Source organism: Mastigoproctus giganteus, chromosome 6, assembly GCF_048544385.1.
Source record: "Mastigoproctus giganteus isolate SK-2022 chromosome 6, ASM4854438v1, whole genome shotgun sequence".
NCBI lineage: Eukaryota > Metazoa > Arthropoda > Arachnida > Uropygi > Thelyphonidae > Mastigoproctus > Mastigoproctus giganteus.
This window is the reverse complement of record NC_143580.1, coordinates 21,431,515-21,448,739: the sequence shown is the minus strand read 5'-3', so window position 1 is coordinate 21,448,739 and position 17,225 is coordinate 21,431,515. Positions and strand designations below refer to the sequence as shown.

The 17,225-nt window shown below is 37.2% G+C and overlaps 1 protein-coding gene across 1 annotated transcript in view; it reads left to right on the top strand.

Annotated features, from left to right (window-relative positions):
• The first annotated feature begins 331 nt into the window (after window positions 1-331).
• The window catches only part of STUB1 (STIP1 homology and U-box containing protein 1), a 79,218-nt gene continuing 62,324 nt past the window's right edge, over window positions 332-17,225 (top strand). The window contains exon 1 of the mRNA XM_090375009.1: window positions 332-610. Coding sequence (XP_090231135.1) covers window positions 509-610 — 102 coding nt within the window. The 5' untranslated portion in view covers window positions 332-508. The remainder of the gene's footprint in view (window positions 611-17,225) is intronic.

The following is a 17,225-nucleotide window of genomic DNA, read 5'->3' as shown; positions in this document are numbered from 1 at the left end:
TGACAGTGTTCTGTTTCGCACCTACAATGTATACTACGCGTAGATGGGGGAAATCCCTGGTGCCGTTTGACACTAAACAGACTAAAAAAAAAAAAAAGTAGTAACTATTAAATGATAATTTCCGATGAAATGGAAATTTATAAAAAAAAAAAACTATCGCTTCATTCACCGTTTCATAAATAAGAAACGGTGAATAAAATTATATACTATATCTTGAAGTTTTTACTTTCTGTTATTTATATATTATTGTTTTTTATTTATTGATGTTTTTAAACTTCTCTAACCTCTCTGATAATAGGTGTCACTCCTAATACATTATTGGCAGCACTATGGTATCCTCTGTTATTTTCACTTAATTTGTGATGTAACGTGTAAAGTGATGTAAACACTGTGTTTGGAAGGGGTTACATTTAACACCCGCACCCTGTGGTGTAAAGTTTTTTGATCCCTTTATTTCTGCAGAAAAGAAGCGAATGCCAGTGAAGTGAATTGAGGGAAGACTTTTGGAATGAAGCAAGAAATGAGTGCAGAAGAAATGAAGGACCAGGGAAACAGGCTTTTTAGTGCTCGAAAATATGAAGATGCGGTATCGTGTTACAGTAAAGCTATTGTAGGTGTATAAAAAATATTTCGCACTAAAAATATCCCCCTCCCCCTCCCAAGATCAAAGAAATATAGCGTCATATACAATAAATCGTATAAACATTTTTACTAATTGTCACTAAAAGCGATTTCTTTCGTGGGGAGAAGAGTTTTGTCAATGAAATAAGACCAGAACCTTCAAATATGAATTTAAACATTTTTGTCCCTGCATCTATGTTATGTCCCTTTAAATATATACACACCCACACACACACACATCTGCTATTATCCAGTTTAAACTTTCAAGTCGAAGTAATTATTGATGCAGAAATGTATTCTGTCAAAAATTGATTAGCACTTAATATAAGGGACTGGATTTGTTCCGGTTTCTTCCAGCTGATAATGGATAAAAAAGATCATTTATAAGATTTATATTTCCCTTATGAATGCTTATGATAAGGGAAATAACTTGATCATAACTCTGAATAAAATTTATTCACATGACAGTCATAATTTAAAGTTGCTCCCATTTGTTTGTTTTGCTATGACATCAGTAGTGCTTTCTCGATTCACTCTTTATCGTTTGGCTAACTGCCTTTTTTTTTTATTTTTATTTTTTTTTAAATTTGATATATTGTAGAAATGTTTACTTCATGATGTGAGGAACCAATTTTTCATACTTGTCATGGCTCAACATCTTTTTAATTTGTGTTGCAGTTCAATACATTCATTTATTCAAAAGAATAAAGAAATATGCTGTTGCAAACCAAAGGAATCGTACCTAGTCACTTCACAAGAATATTATCATTAACTATCCAAGGTTTGTTAAGGGGCATTATATCTCACGAACCTGATTATCTACTGTGAGGTTTTTCACAAAGGATGTGGATGTGGACGATAATTTTGGCATTAGTAGAGGCATTTGATGCAAGAAAGCATGCTTCTGCAACATCAGCCAAAAAAAAAAAAAAAAACACTTCCACTTCACCCCTCTGTTCATTCGAAATACTTGTTCAGCTGAGCCTTAAACTTATTTAGGCTATCAACTTCCACGACAAGGGATGGAAGTCTGTTCCACCAACCAACCACCCGCTGGATAAAGGCAAATTTCCGCACGTCTATTCTACATCTGTCTTTCCTCAATTTGAATTTATGCCCTCTCAGGTGATTATTCTGAGCGAGAGGAAGAATCCCATCAGCATTGAGCATGCTCAAACCATTCAAGGCTTTATACACCTCTATCAGATCACCTCGCTGGTGCCTAGTCTCCAGACACTGTAATTTGCAAAACTTAAGCCTTTCTTCGTAAGAGCACCCCTTTGTTCCATTCACTAATCTTGTTGCCCTTCTCTGTACTCATTCCAGCAGCTCTACATCCTTCTTGAAATGAGGCCTCCAGACCTGTATACAGTACTCTAGGTGTGGCCTGACCATTGCCTTATACAAAGGAATAATCACCTCCTTATCCCTGCTAGAAAAATTCCTATATATTATTGACAATACACCATGAGCTACTCTTGCAGCCCATCTGCGCTGTTCAGAGAACTTCATATCTGCCTGCACAACCACCCCCAGTTCCCTTTCATTCTCTACCACTGTCAGTGTAGTACCACAGAGTTGATACGTTGCTCTGGGGTTGCTGTTTCCCATATGTAGTACTTTACATTTGTCAATGTTAAACTTCATTTGCCACCTCTCAGCCCATCTGCCCAACCTTTCCAGATCCTGTTGCAGCAGCAGCAGCATAGTGTCAGTAGTGTCCTTGACAACCATGCCAACCTTCGTATCATCTGCAAACTTGGACATTAAGCTTGATATACCATCATCAATATCATTTTTAAATACAAAAAACAATAATGGACCGAACACTGAACCCTGAGGTACTCCACTGATAACATTAGTCCACGATGAGCAGTGTCCATTGATTACCACTCTCTGTCTTCTCCCCCTCAACCACCCCCTTTATCCATAGCAGCAATTTGCCTCCAATGCCACACTGCTCCAATTTGTGCAACAGTATCAAAAGCCTTTCTAAGATCCAAGTATATAATATCAAAGTTATTCCCTGCATCAAGTTCTTTTGTGACTGCATCATAGTATCCAATCAAATTGGTCAGGAAGTTCTTTGAATGCTTCCCATTTTGAATTTGCTGTTGGTAACATCATCAGTTGGTCCCACTGTATAGAATTTAAATACTGTCTCAGTCCATCATAGTCGCCTTTACGAAAGCAACAACCCTTCCCTTTACCCCTAATGGTAGTTACCTCTTTGAGTAAATCCCACTTCAGCACACTGTGATCACTTCCACCTAGTGGTTCATTTATCTGCAGATTCTCAATGCATGAAGAATCACTACTGATAATCAAATCAAGAGTATTACTCCCTCTAGTTGCCTCCCGAACATGCTGATGTAGAAAACAATCATCCAATAAATCCACAAAAGCCTTGCTAGTGTGTGAGTGACCAGCCCCCAAATTCCAGTCAGTATCTGGGAAATTAAAATCCCCCATTATAAGACTCTCTGATTTACTGGCCCATTCTATTTCCCTGTACAGTTTCTTATTATACTCATCAGAGGCATTAGGCCTATAGCACACTCCTCTCAATTTTGATCTCCCAATGCTTATGTCACACTAAACTGACTTGACATTTCTATTTAGATTTCAGTAGAGCTTTTGTTGTTCCACAGGGGTTGGTGTTGGGCTCCTTACTGGTTTTATTATTACATCAATTCCAGTAGCATTTATTAATTGTATTGATGTAAGTATTTCAAGTTTGATATCTAAGATTGCTGTTGATGTAATAGTTGTTGTTATTTGGTTTTTAGGAGCATTAGCAACTAAGGTCATATTGCTCCGGGATATGCGATGGTCATTCCCTGACCTTTCTGCATTCTCCGTATTTGGTGGTGACGGGCTCGAACCGCGGTCTAATCAAGAAGCATGTGCTACGCACTGCTGCACCTTCCCATCTGGCTACGGAGACGCCTGGCGTTGATGTAATAGTGGACACAGTTTTTAAAATGCAAGATACTGCATTAGGATTGCAGTAATCCCAAATGGACAAACCATTTGGGTGATGCCAAACTCAAAATGGTGTAGAATTTAAATGATTTATGTGTAATTGTACAATGTGACATGAAATTCTCTTAGAATTGTCTTGGCAAACTGCCATAACAGCTTATAGAGTTCTGTCAGTGATATATAGGAACATCAGGAGGGAAAAAAAAAATTAGTGATTTATCCTGTTGTAAAAGGTAGTGGTTAGGCCACATCTGAAATACTGCATATAGGTTTTTGAAACCTCATTTTAGGAAGGATATAGAACCGTTAGAAAGGGTGCAGAGATGATCAACAAGGTTAGTTGGGAGCAGAAAAGGATATTCTTACCAAGAAAGACTAGGGTTCTCTAAATTACAGTCCTAGGAAATAGACATATGTGACCATATTAAAGTCTATGAAGCTTCCTTTTATCTCTACCATTAGGGATAAAGGGAATGGTTTTTCTTTCATAAAATTGATTACATTGGTCTCAGACAGTTTTAAATTCTATATAGTGGGGCCAACTGATGATGTTCATCATTAGGCTTTTTCAATCCACTGCAGGATGAAGGCCTCTCTAGCAACTTAGTTTGTTCCAGTTTGTTCTGTTTTGTGCAATAGCCATCCATTTACTATTCACAAACTCATGAATTTCATCTGTCCATCTCCGCCGTTGTCTTCCAGGTTTTCTTCTAGCTCCTCTTGGATACCATTCTGTTATTTTTTTAGTCCATCTGTCATCGTGTCTTCGAGCTATGTGTCCTGCCCAAGACCATTTTAGTTCTTTAGTTTTGATAAGAATGTCCTTTACTTGAGTTTGCTGCCTAATCCATGTGTTTCTCTTCTTATCTAACAGTCCGATTCCCAATATAATTCATTCCATTCTTCGCTGTGTAGTTCTCAGCTTCTCTTCCAATTTTTTGGTGAGTGCCCAAGTTTCACTTCCATAAGTCATGGCGGGGAGTATACAGTGGTTCATTATTTTACGTTTCAGACAAACTGGGATATCGCTCTTCAGTATGTGACTATATTTCCTGAATGTATTCTATCCAAAATTTATTCTTCTCTTGACTTCCAGCCATTTATTATAATTACAGCTAATAACTTGTCCCAGATATGTATAAGACTCCACCTTTTCAATTACTGCTCCTTCAATCATTATGTCCCTTTCTGTGGCGTACTTGTTCATCATTGCTTTTGTTTTAGCCATATTCATCTGTAGTCCAAAATCCTTACTAACTATGCATAACTGATTAAGATTTTCCTCTTAATTCTTTGGGATTGTGGCTTATGACCACAGTGTCATTTGCAAATCGTAAATGGTATAGGTACTCTCCATTCACATTGACTCCTTTCTGTGACCAGTCTAATCTTCTGAAAGCTTCCTCAAGGGCAGCAGTAAACAGCTTCGGAGATATCGTGTCTCCTCATCGAACTCCTGTCACAATTTTAAATTTGCTACTGTCTTTGTCTGGTCTAATAAAGGAGGGAACGTTCTCATATATGTTTTTTCAAAATCATAATATATGGGGTATCTATGCCTTGTTTTTCCAGTGCCCGAAACATTGTCTTATGCTGTATAGAGTCAAATACCTTTTCATAATCCACAAATGCCAGGCATAATGATGTTTTATATTCATTTCCTTTCTCCATTAGCTGTGATATTACATGAAGGTGATCCACAGTTGAGAATCCTATCCTAAAGCCAGCTTGCTCTTTCGGTTGATTCTCATCAAGTATTCTTTCTAATCTGTTAGTAATGACCCTTGTAAACAACTTGTAGATGTGGGATAACAAGCTAATTGGTCTATAATTTCCAATTGCTGATTTATCTCCTTTCTTATGCAGCAAAACTATAATTGCATTATTCCACTGCTTAGGCATCACACCTTTTCTAATACATTTTGTGAAGAGCCTTGCCAGTTTTTGTGTTATGTCTCTTCCTCCCAATTTTAACAACTCTACAGTAACTTCATCTTCCCACAGGGCTTTCTGATTCTTCATTTTCTTCAACACATGTTCTACCTCATCAGGAAGAATATCAGGTATGTCGTATGTGTTGCTAATTTGCGATCCATCTTCCCCACTGCGGGCATCATTCCCTCGCTCCTTGTATAATTCTCTATAGTAGTCTTCCGCTATTTGAATTATGCCTTCTCTGCTATTTATAAGTACACCATTGCTATTCTTCACTTTCAGTATCATTTGTCTTTCTGTATTACTGCTCATGGCTGCTGATATAAGTCCTTTGTTTTCCCTTAATGCCTATTCTACTTTTCTTGTGTTAAATCTTCTTATGTCCTCTCTGAGTGTCTTTCTAACGGCTTTGCATAACTCAGTATACTCAATTTTTCTCCTTGTCAGTGTTTATCTTGCTCTTCATTTGTCATCTTCGGTTCATCATAAGTGTTTCTTGACTAATTGTTTCTTCTTTGGATTTCTTTTTCCATATAGGTTTCTTTGGCTTTATCACTTTCAGAAAGTTGTAATATTTCTCATCAATATTTTGGCCTTGAGCAGTCTGCAGAAGCTGAAACTTGTTCTTCCAGTACATACTGCTTTTTCTTCTCTTCTGTTATCTCAAATAACTTCTTATTATTTACTTGAATCAATTTTTCCTTTCCTTTCCTACATCTATATCAAGTGTGCATCTTACCATTCTGTGATCACTTCCAACATTTACCTTATTCAGAACGGTAATATCATTCACGATATATCTTCTGTTAGTGAGGATGAAGTCGATTTCATTGGTTGTTAATCCATTTGGACTCTTCCACGTCCACTCTCCGTTCACCCTTTTCTCGAAAAAAGTGTTCATTACTGATAATCCTTGAGATTCTGCAACTTCCACAAGTCTTTCACCTCTTTCATTTCTTTCACCAATTCCAAAATTTCCTATAGTTCCCCTTTCTGCACTGTTTTGTCTTTTTCTAACCTTAGCATTGAAATTCCCCATAATGATAGTGTAGCGAGTTTTCTGTTCATCTGGAAGACTCAATTTCGGTGTACATTTCTTCAACCTCTTCATCATCATGGCTCGATGTTGGTGCATAAATCATTATAACCTTTAGCTTGTACCTCTTAGAAATCTTGAGTATTAATCTTGACATCCTTGGTGATGTATTTTTGAATTCCAAAATGTTGTTTTTTATATCTTTATGGACCAGAAACCCAACTGCACCTTCGCTCCTTTCACTGTTTCCATTTGGTGTACAGCAAATTTCCACTTGATAAACTTATAAGTGATTCATTTCTTCTTCTTGTTTCAGCCAAACTGATGATATTCCAATTCACATTTTCTAGTTTCTTTTCCAGCTCTAATATCCTGTCTTCACCGATGAGCGATCTTACGTTGTAACAGGCCAAGTTCAGTTTCCGTGAATGGCAGCCTGGTCATACCCAGAGATTCTTAGCACCCTCTGCTTCCACTCTGATCCTCTCGCTGCCGTAAGAGTGGGAGTGCAAGCCGCCGGGGACTGAGGGCCATTTGTTTCGTCATGCTGTCATATGCTGGAGGGTTTGGTCTTTTCGTCTTCACGCTGACCAGTTGTCTTGAAGAGAACCACTCTACACGTTTGTTGCCACCTAGGTGATGTAACAGGGCTTACCATCGAGAAAGTGTGCATGAGTGGATTTTAGGGAGGCAGGCTAACCGGACTTCACCTAAATCTTCTGTAATAGAAAGATATTAAATCCATCAGTGTTTTAGACTGAGTGTCTGATAACACACAGAATACCCGTTCCCCTCTAAGCCCCTCTAAACTGATGATGTTACCAACAGCAAATTCTAAGTGGGAAGCATTCAAGGAATTAATTTTGGAAGTTACTAGGCTATTCATACCACTTAAGAAATACTGTTCAAGGTTTAGGCCTGAATGGATGTCAGATGAATTAATGAGGCTCATGTCCGAGAAGAAAAATGCATGGGATGCATACAAGGTATCAGGTGACATAGAAGCCTATGGCAGATATAAGCTAGTCTGTAGGCAAGTGAAGGCTGGTTACGAAAAATCCTTGGCAAAGTATGCAAAGAAAAACAACAAAGACTTCTTTACTTATGTAAACCCTAGAAGGAAGGGGATGAATCAGATTGGTCCACTTGATATTGATGGTTCAACTGTTGATGATCCTGCTTGGATAGCTGACAAACTAAATGAGTATTTTTCATCTACATTCACACATGATGAATTCTATAAGGAAGTGGAGGCCAGAAGCTTATTAAATTCTAACAGGGAGCTAAATGATTTTGTTATAGCTGAGAGCAAACTGGAGGAGAAATTGTTGAAGTTAAACATAAAAAAAGCATCTAGGGTGGATGGGATTTATCCAGTTTTATCCAGTTTTCTGCTTCCTGTTAAAGGAAGCAGAAAAGGAAGTAAGCAAACCCTTAGCCATAATTATGAGCACATCCTTGGATTCATGGGAAGTCCCCATGGGCTGGAGATGGGCACTTGTATCCACAATTCACAAAAGGGGGATCAAAGGTGACATGAGTAATTGCAGACCTGTTAGTTTAACTTCTGTTCCTGGGAAAATAATGGGGTCACTGGTTAAAGAAGCATTGCAGGATCATCTAGACAAGACTGCAGTAATAATTCAAACACAGCCTGGGTTTGTTAAAAGGAAGTCTTGTCTGACCAGTTTGATTGGATACTATGATGTGGTCACAAAGGAACTGGATGAAAAAAATAATTTTGATATATACTTGGATTTCAGGAAATCTTTTGATACTGTTGCACATGGAAGGCTACTGTACAAATTGGAGCAGTATGGTATTAAGGGCAAGTTGCTATAGTGGATAAAAGTATGTTTGAGTAGGAGAAGACAGAGTAGTAATCAATGGCCACTGCTTTTCCTTTTGCTCAGGTTATGAATCTGAGTGGGCATAAATTCAAATTAGGGAAAGACAGTTATAGAATAGATGTGTGGAAATTTGCCTTTAACCTGTGGGTTGTTGCTTGCTGGAACAAACTTCCATCTGTCATTGTGGAAGTTGACAGCTTAAATAAATTCAAGGAAGAACTGTAAAAATGTTTAGAGCAAATGGTGTTTCTTTTTTTTTGGATGATGCTGTATAAGCTTGCTTTCTGGCATCATATGCCTCTACTAATGCTAATTTCAATGAAGTCTGGTCATTTTGCAAGAATGATATTTTCTATTTCCACCTTTCTGAGGGTGATGCTGTTAGTAACCTGGAGGCAGTAACCTGTTAGTAACCTAGAGGCAGTATAGTGGATGTGATTGTCCAATTGTAAACCAATCTAAGCAGGAGTTGGTGTGGCATCCACATCACACAGAGAAAAGGCTGCCCTACTGTTTCCTGGCAGTAATAGATAGATGACTTATCCAGTTTAACACCTCTGATTAGCTTATTGGAAAATTTAAGTCGTGAAACCCATGTTTAGTATCCACAACAAAGCTCTGAAATATCCCTCTTTTCCATCATGCAGTATGAGTGATGTTTGAGATTATGGTGGGCATTGTGACAAGATCCTGTATTCCATATGTTTTGAGGGTATGTCTCTAAAATGGTATTTGCAGCTGGCTGCTAGATAGTCCTCCCGATTGAACCTGTTGGTAACTGTCTAGGAAGTTATACACTTGCTGATGCTGAATAAGCTCATATGCTTGCTTTCTTGAATCACATGCCACTAGTGTATAATCTTGCTTCCTCTACTCTGCCAGCTAGTGACTGTAAAGAGTCCAAGTAGTGTATGCAAGGGAGGATGTTGCCAAGGCTACATTATGTCACTGTTTGTTCTTGCTGTATGTGCACCATATTGAAACATTTCAGTAATTCATACATGCCTTCCCCCTCCACTTTTATTTTATTTACTGAATGCATCATGAATAGTGACACTAATAGAATAAACTTATCTGCTGAAAGATGCAAACCTCCCAAAAACTTCCTCATTATTTTACAAACACGCACAGGTTTCAATTTTATTGATGTCCATTTCCTTTTACAGTCTGCCAAGTCCCACTTACTTCGGGAAGATGGGCTGAGAAGTGGCAACTGAAGTTTAACATTGACAAATGCAAAGTACTGCATATGGGTAGAAGTAACCCCGGAGGAACGTACCAACTGTGTGGTACTATACTTAAGGTGGTAAAAAATGAAAAAGACCTGGGAGTAATTTTACAGTCAGATATGAAGTTTTCTAAGCAATGCAGACAGGCTGCCAGGGCAGGTTATGGGGTTTTGTCAATGATATACAGAAATTTTGCTAGCAGGGAAAAGGAGGTGATTGTCTCTCTGTACAAGGCAATGGTCAGGCCATGCCTTGAGTATTGCGTACAGGTCTAGAGGCCTCATTTTAGGAAGGATGTAGATTTGCTTGAGCGTGTACAGAGAAGGGCAACAAGATTGGTGAGGGGAATGAAGAGATCCTCTTACCAAAAGGCTAAGTTCTGCAAATTGCAGTGGCTGGAGACCAGGCACCTGCGAGGTGATCTGATTGAGGTGTGTATAAGGACTTGAATGGGCATGCTGAATTCTGATGGGATTCTTCCACTTGTTCAGTTTATGCACCTAAGGGAGCATAAATTCAAATTGAGGAAAGACAGATGTGGAATAGATGTGTGGAAATTTGCCTTTAGCCAGCGGATGGTTAATTGCTGGAACAAACTTCCATCTGTCGTTGTGGAAGTTGATAGGTTAAAAAATTTAAAGAGGAACTGGACAAACATTTAGAGGGAATGGCTATGTGAATTTTTTTTTTTTTTTTTTTGGCTGATGCTGCATGAGCTGGTATGCTTGCTTTCTTGCATCACATGCCACTATTACTACTACTTTTTCTGACAGACTATCAGTTACCAAAGCCAAAAATATGCCTAGATACAATAGGAGGGAATATGATGAGAGTTTTGTCAATCAGTTCAGGCCCAGAGTGATTGTGCAAGGAGTGGGGATAATTCATGGGGTAGAATTTTTCTCAGTGCAGTCTGTGCTGGTTAACTGCTTCTACAGGGATGGGATACACTTAAATAGAAATGGTGCAAGGTATGAGCAGCAGCCTGGAAAGCAAAGTTCTGGGGATTTCAAAGGGAGTCATCATGGAACAAGTAAATACATGGGCTGTGTTAGGGAGAGCAAGAGCATGTACATGTATACCAGTGCTAGGAGTATAGTAAATAAATTTGATGAATTTGAACTGCTGGTCATGACATTAGATGCAGATATAGTTGGGATATCAAAGATGTGATGGCACTCACATATAAGGGATGCAGAATTTGAATGTGGGAATACAATGTGTACACAGATAGAATAGGAGGATGGGGTGGAGTTATGCTCTTAGTTAAGCAGTGCATAAAATCAAAGGCAGTGCATCCAGTTGATATGGGTGGCCAGCTCAATGATCAGTAAGTTTGGTGTGATATAAGCACTGGGAAAGCAAAAATGAGAGCAAGAGTGTGTTTTAGTTCTAATAACCCTGATGAATACAATGAACAACTGTACGGAGAAATAGTGAGCCAGTAAAAGACTATTTTATAATGGGAGATTTTAACTTTCCAGATATTGACTGGAACTTGTGGGTTGGTCACTCACACACACACACACACACTAGCAAGGTGTTTGTGAATTTAGTGGATGACTGTTTTCTACAGCAGCAGCAGCAGCAGCATGTTAGAGACACAACAAGGGTGAGTAATACTCTTGTTCTGATTATTAGCATTGATTATTCATGCATTAAGAATCTGCAGATAAAAGAACCACTAGGTGGCAGCGATCACAGTTTATTGATGTGAGATTTACTTAAAGATGTAACTACCATCAGGGGTAAAGGGAAGGGTTTTTGCTTTTGTGAAGGTGACTACAGTGGTTTCAGACAGTTTTTAAATTCTATACAGTAGGTCAACTGATGATGTTACCATCAGCAAACTTTAAATGGCAAACATCCAAGGAATAATCATAGAAGTTACTAGGCTTTTCATACCAACTAAGAAATACTCTTCAAATTACAGACCTAAGTGGGTGTCAGATGAACCTATGAGACTTGTGGCAGAGATGAAAAATGCACTGGATCCATATAAATTATCAGGTGACACAGAAGCCTATGGTATACATAAAATAGTCTGTAATCAAGGCACAATAGAGGTTAGGAAAGCAAAGGTAGATTACGAGAAATCTTTGCAAAGGATGCAAAGAAAAACAGCAAAGACCTTACTTATGTAAACACTAGAAGGAATGGGATGAATCAAATTGGTCTATTTGATATCGATGGTCCAACTGTTGGTGATTCTGCTCAAGTTGCTGACAAACTGAATGAGTATTGTTACCTACATTTGCTCATGAGGAATTGTTTAGGGAAGTGAATGCCAGAAGTTTATCAAACCCTAATAGGGAACTAAATGATTTTATAATAACTGAGAGGAAAGTGGAAGAGAAATTGTTGAAGTTTCATGAGAATGAGATCTATCTGGTTATGTGAATGAGATCTATCTGGTTATATTAAGGGAGGCTGCATAGGAAGTAAGCAAACCCTTAGCCATAATTTGTGAGCATCCTTTGATTCTGGAGAGGTTTCTGCAGACTGGAGATGTGCAAATGTATCCCCAATTCACAAACGGGGATTAAAGTGTGACTCGAGTAATTAGACCTGTTATTTAACTTCTGTTCCAGGGAAAATGATGGAGTCACTGGTAAAAGAAGTAATGCGAGATCATCTAGACAAGGCTGCAACCATACTTCAGACACAGCATGGGTTTGTTAAGGGGAAATTTTGTTTTACCAATTTGATTGGATACTATGATGTTGTCACAAAGGAACTGGATGCAAAAAATAATTCTGATATCATATACTTGGATTTTAGGAAAGCTTTTGATACTGTTGCACATAAAAGATGTGTACAAATTGTAGCAGTGTGGTATTAAGGATAAGTTGCTGCTATACATAAAGAGATCGTTGAGTAGGAGAAGATAAGAGTGGTAGTCAATGGACTCTGCTCTTCATGGACTAAATTATTAGTGGAGTTCCCTGGTGTTTGGTGTTGGGAAAGGGTGGTGTTGGTTTGCAGGTCATACAAAAGTTGGCAGGGTGGTTAATGACAGTAATGACGGTATGCTGCTGCAACAGGAACTAGAATATTTGGGCGGAGGGATGAGAAATGGCAATTGAAGTTTAATATTGACAAATGCAAAGTACTACATATTGGTAATAGTAACCGCAGAGTAACATACCAACTCTTTTGTACTATACCGAGGCTAGTGGAAAATGAAAAAACTGGGAGTTACTGGTGCAGTCAGATACGAAGTTCTCTGAGTAGTGCAGACATGCTGCCAGGACAGTTATGGGGTTTTATCAATGATATATAGGAATTTTGCCAGTAGGGATAAGGAAGTGATTATCTCATTGTATAAGGCATTAGTTAGGCCATATCTTGAGTGCTGCCTACAGTTCTTGGAGGAAGGATCTAGAGCTGTTGGAATGAGTACAGAGAAGGGAAACAAAATTGGTCAGGGGAACAATGAGTGCTCTTACCAGGAAAGGCTTCAGTTCTGGTAGTTACAGTGTCTGGATTCCAGGAATCTGTGTGGTGATATGATTGAGGTGTTTAAGGCTTTGAATTTATTAAGCAAGCTCAGTGCTGATGGTACATGAGGAGGCATATTCAAAATGAGGAAAGATGGTTGCAGAATAGTTGTACTGAAGTTTCCTTTAGCCAGCTGGTGGCTAATTGCTAGAACAAGCTTCTATCTGTTGTTGTGGAAGTTGATAGCTTAATTAAATTCAATGAGAACTAAAAGTATTTGAGAAAATGAATAGATAAAATGGGAACTGTTTTTTTTTTTTTTTTTTTTTTGGCTGATGTTGCATAAGCTTGCTTTCTTGCATCATTTGCCACTACTAATGCTAGCTTCAAATTCTATATGGGAAATGTCAGATGAATTGAGACCAGTGACAGAGAAGTAAAATGTGTGGAATCATTATAAATGAGCAGGATACATGGAATCCTACAGCAAGCAAAAGTGATGAAACCCATGTTTAGTCTCTAGAGCAAAGTTTCTGGCACCCCCTCCCCCCATACTTCTCCTTCAAACCATGCACAGTACTAAGTACTATAGGTTTTGATACCTTTTGTGTTTGGGGTTTTCATAAAAAAAAAAAAAAAAAAAAAGCAAAAACTAGTTTATTTGGTTTTGTTAACATCAGAAAAAACAGGATGAACCACAGTGGTCCACTACATATGAATGCTTAACTATTGATTATCCTGTTCAGGTTGCTGACAAACTGAATATTTTGCTTCTACATTTATTTGCAAAGAGGTTTTTAGGTGTGTAAAACCAGAAATGTACTAAGTTACAGCTGGGAGCTAAATGATTTTGTGATAACCGAGAGGAAAGTAGAAGAGAAATTGTTGAAGGCTAGAAGTAAAAAAAAAACTCCTGGGTCTGATAGAACATATCTAATTTATTAAAAGAAGCAGAAAAACAGGTAAGCAAATGTTTAATTATGTGAGCATCTTTGGATTCGGGCCAGATATCTATGGATTGAGGATTTAAATATCACCATTATTTACAAAAGGGTATCAGTGAGCAAAGTGAGTAATTACAGACCTGTAACTCGACTTATGTTCAAGGGAAAATAATGGCATCAGTTGTTAAAGATGCAATGCAGTATCACCTTGACAGGAATGCAGTTATATGGGGGGTCACAGCGTAAATTTGTTAAGTGGCAGTCATGTCTGATTATCTGCTGTGATGCAGTTATTAGTTCAAGAAGAGTGGTTATAATGGGCACCACTCCTCTTGGACTAATGTTATTATTGAAGTATCTTGGTTCTGGATAGTCCTGCACCTCTTATTGTTTTCAGTATTTATTAATGAGGACATTAAGTTTCATTTCGAAATTTGATGTGATACAGAGATTAGCAGGATGGTTAATGACAGGAATGCCACTGATTATGCAACAAAACCTAGAGAAATTAGGCAGATGGGATAGAGAAGTGACATTTGAAGTTTGGCATTGATGATTAGTAATTATATTTTAATGTAAACATTCCAGTTTCAGAGATTGCAATAATAACAGAAAAAAAAAATAATGATTATAGTATAAAGTTTGATGAGAATTTTATTATGTGGTAGCGAAAAGAACAATTTGTGAAATGACTACATGTAATGTGGATTATCCTAATAACCAGTTACTTGGATTAGATTTAGTTAAATTTTTTGCTGTTTATTCAATGTCATTTTATATATCTTTGTTTTTTTATATGCAGGATTATTCAATTGTGGTGATAGATAAACAAAACTAATATGCATTAGTGTTGTAATTTCCTGTTTGGTGAAAACATAGCATTTGTAGTGCAGATATTCTTGTTTTGTATGTTTGTTATGTATTCATATTAAAGTGCTTTTCTAAATTATAGTGTAGTAAATTAAAATATTTATTTTTTAAATTTGATATTTCTCTTTATTGAGATAAAAATGTCTACTAAATGCAAAGAGGGGCTCTTTTGCTGAGTTATAAAGTGGACAATGTGAATATTCAAAATTGAATCTGATAAAAAAAGTTAGCAAAGAAATATGGTGTACGAACTTCAACAGTATCAAGCAATGAAAAAAAACAAAAAAACAGTGATGTGGGTCTTAATTTTTCTTTTTCTTTTGGTGGGGGGGGGGAGCTTAGTCAAGACTAGAAAGCCATGGGAAGCTAATACATGAGAAAGTGGACAGTGCTGTTTTGATTTGATTTTTCAAAAGCTTTTATCTGATTTTATCATTTGAAAATGTTGACATTGAGGAAAGTTGTGTGAAAGCCAATTCTTGGAGTTCCCTTAAATATTCTCATGCATTTTGGAGTTAAAGTAATAATAAATAAAATAATTGTATCTGAAGAGGATGCTAAAGATGATAAGAAGAAATTGTTATTTAATGGCATTAATAATATTAGGAAGTCTGGTATAATCAAAGCATAATCATTGTAAAATATTTGTAAATGCCTCTTTATAGGTTGCTTAAAAAGAGTAATTCAAACTTTATCCAACTGCAGTTTTTGTTGACTGTTCTCTCTTCTTGCATCACCACCATGGGATTCATCTACTTTCTTCAGAAAGGTTCTGTTTAATGAAATGTTGGTAGAATAAGCATTTAAATCTGGCCCAACATTGTCAGGTGCAAGGGTCAAATATTGATTGAAAATTGATTGAATACAATCATTAACTATATTTAGCAGTCCTGTGGGCTTGAACCGTGATCTACCTAAAGACATTTTCTTGATAAGGTTTATTCAAAAATAAAGAGTGGAAACTTCCAGTTTCTCATATACTCAAACGTTTTTGTACAAATAACTTAGAATTGTTTGAAAATACTTTTCCAAAAGAAGCAGAGGGAGGGTAAATGCAGATCTTACCAACAATTTAGTTTATTAATTTTGTTAACATGTTCACACTTGGCAATCATTGGTGGGTTGCTCAGTAACTGTTCGTCAGATGGAGCAATCCACCAGTGGGTTGCCCTCGTCTAGTTCTGCAGGTAGGGTAATCCACTGGTGGGTCACCAAGTGCTACGATAATATTCTTTCACTTGCTTTATTGGTGTCATATGAAACAGTTTTCCCTACTCCCATCTTACAAACAAGTTATAGTTTATGTAAGAAGCACCTGAGTCAGATATTTAAATTTTTTTGTTACAAATTGGCATGCCATGATTAACAACTACCTATCAGTCAGAGTGACCCTCTAGTATGTTTCAAACTGTCTAGTTTTGATATTCTAATTCACACGAATTTGAATATTAGTCATATTCAAATTCATGTGGATATAACTGATACATTGCCTCCTGCAACTGAAAAATATTACTATAATGTTTACTGTTTGTTGAATATAAGAAAGAGAATTGTGCCTTTCTTTAAAAAATGGTTATTTAATTTCTATTAGGTGCTACTGCATTATGTATAATTGATGTGGTTCTTCCTGGATTTCTAATAAATTGAAAAATAAGTTATAATATAATATAACAAAATAAATACTTATTGAAGTATTCACTTTGAGTGCATCACATTGTTTTATGATAGCTTCTCAGAATTTCAAAACTGTTGACTTAGTACTGGAGTTAAACTTTTGTGTGTTACCCAGGAATTTATTATTGCTGTTCCAAAGAGCATCTCTGTTGAAAGTTTTCTGTACCACTTCAGTCTTTTGAAGGCATGAGTGGGAGGATGCTATTTAACTACTGATAGACTAGTAAGAATTGGAGTTATTTATTTTGAGGACAATAGTTTGAAATTTCTGAGAGTGATTTTACTAGCCAGAAGACTCAGTAGATCTGTGTGAGTCTATGATAGACTAGTAAGGTTTGGAGTTATTTTGAAGGTGAGTTTGAAATTGCTGTAAGTGATTTTATTAGCCAGGGGCAAACTGTGGCTGAGAGCCTGCTTTGTTCCTTCTCTTTTCATATGTGGCTGTTCATAGGCAATTTCTACACAACCATTTAGCTTAAGCAATCACAAACTCTACTCGAGGGCAAGAGTTTGTGAAGAGTTTGTTTGTGTTCTTTGTGTTGTGTTCTGAGGGCAAGAGTTTGATTGCTTAAGCTGAATGAAATTGTGTAGAAATTGTTTTTATAAGTGCATAATTGAATCTATGCAAGATTAGAAATTT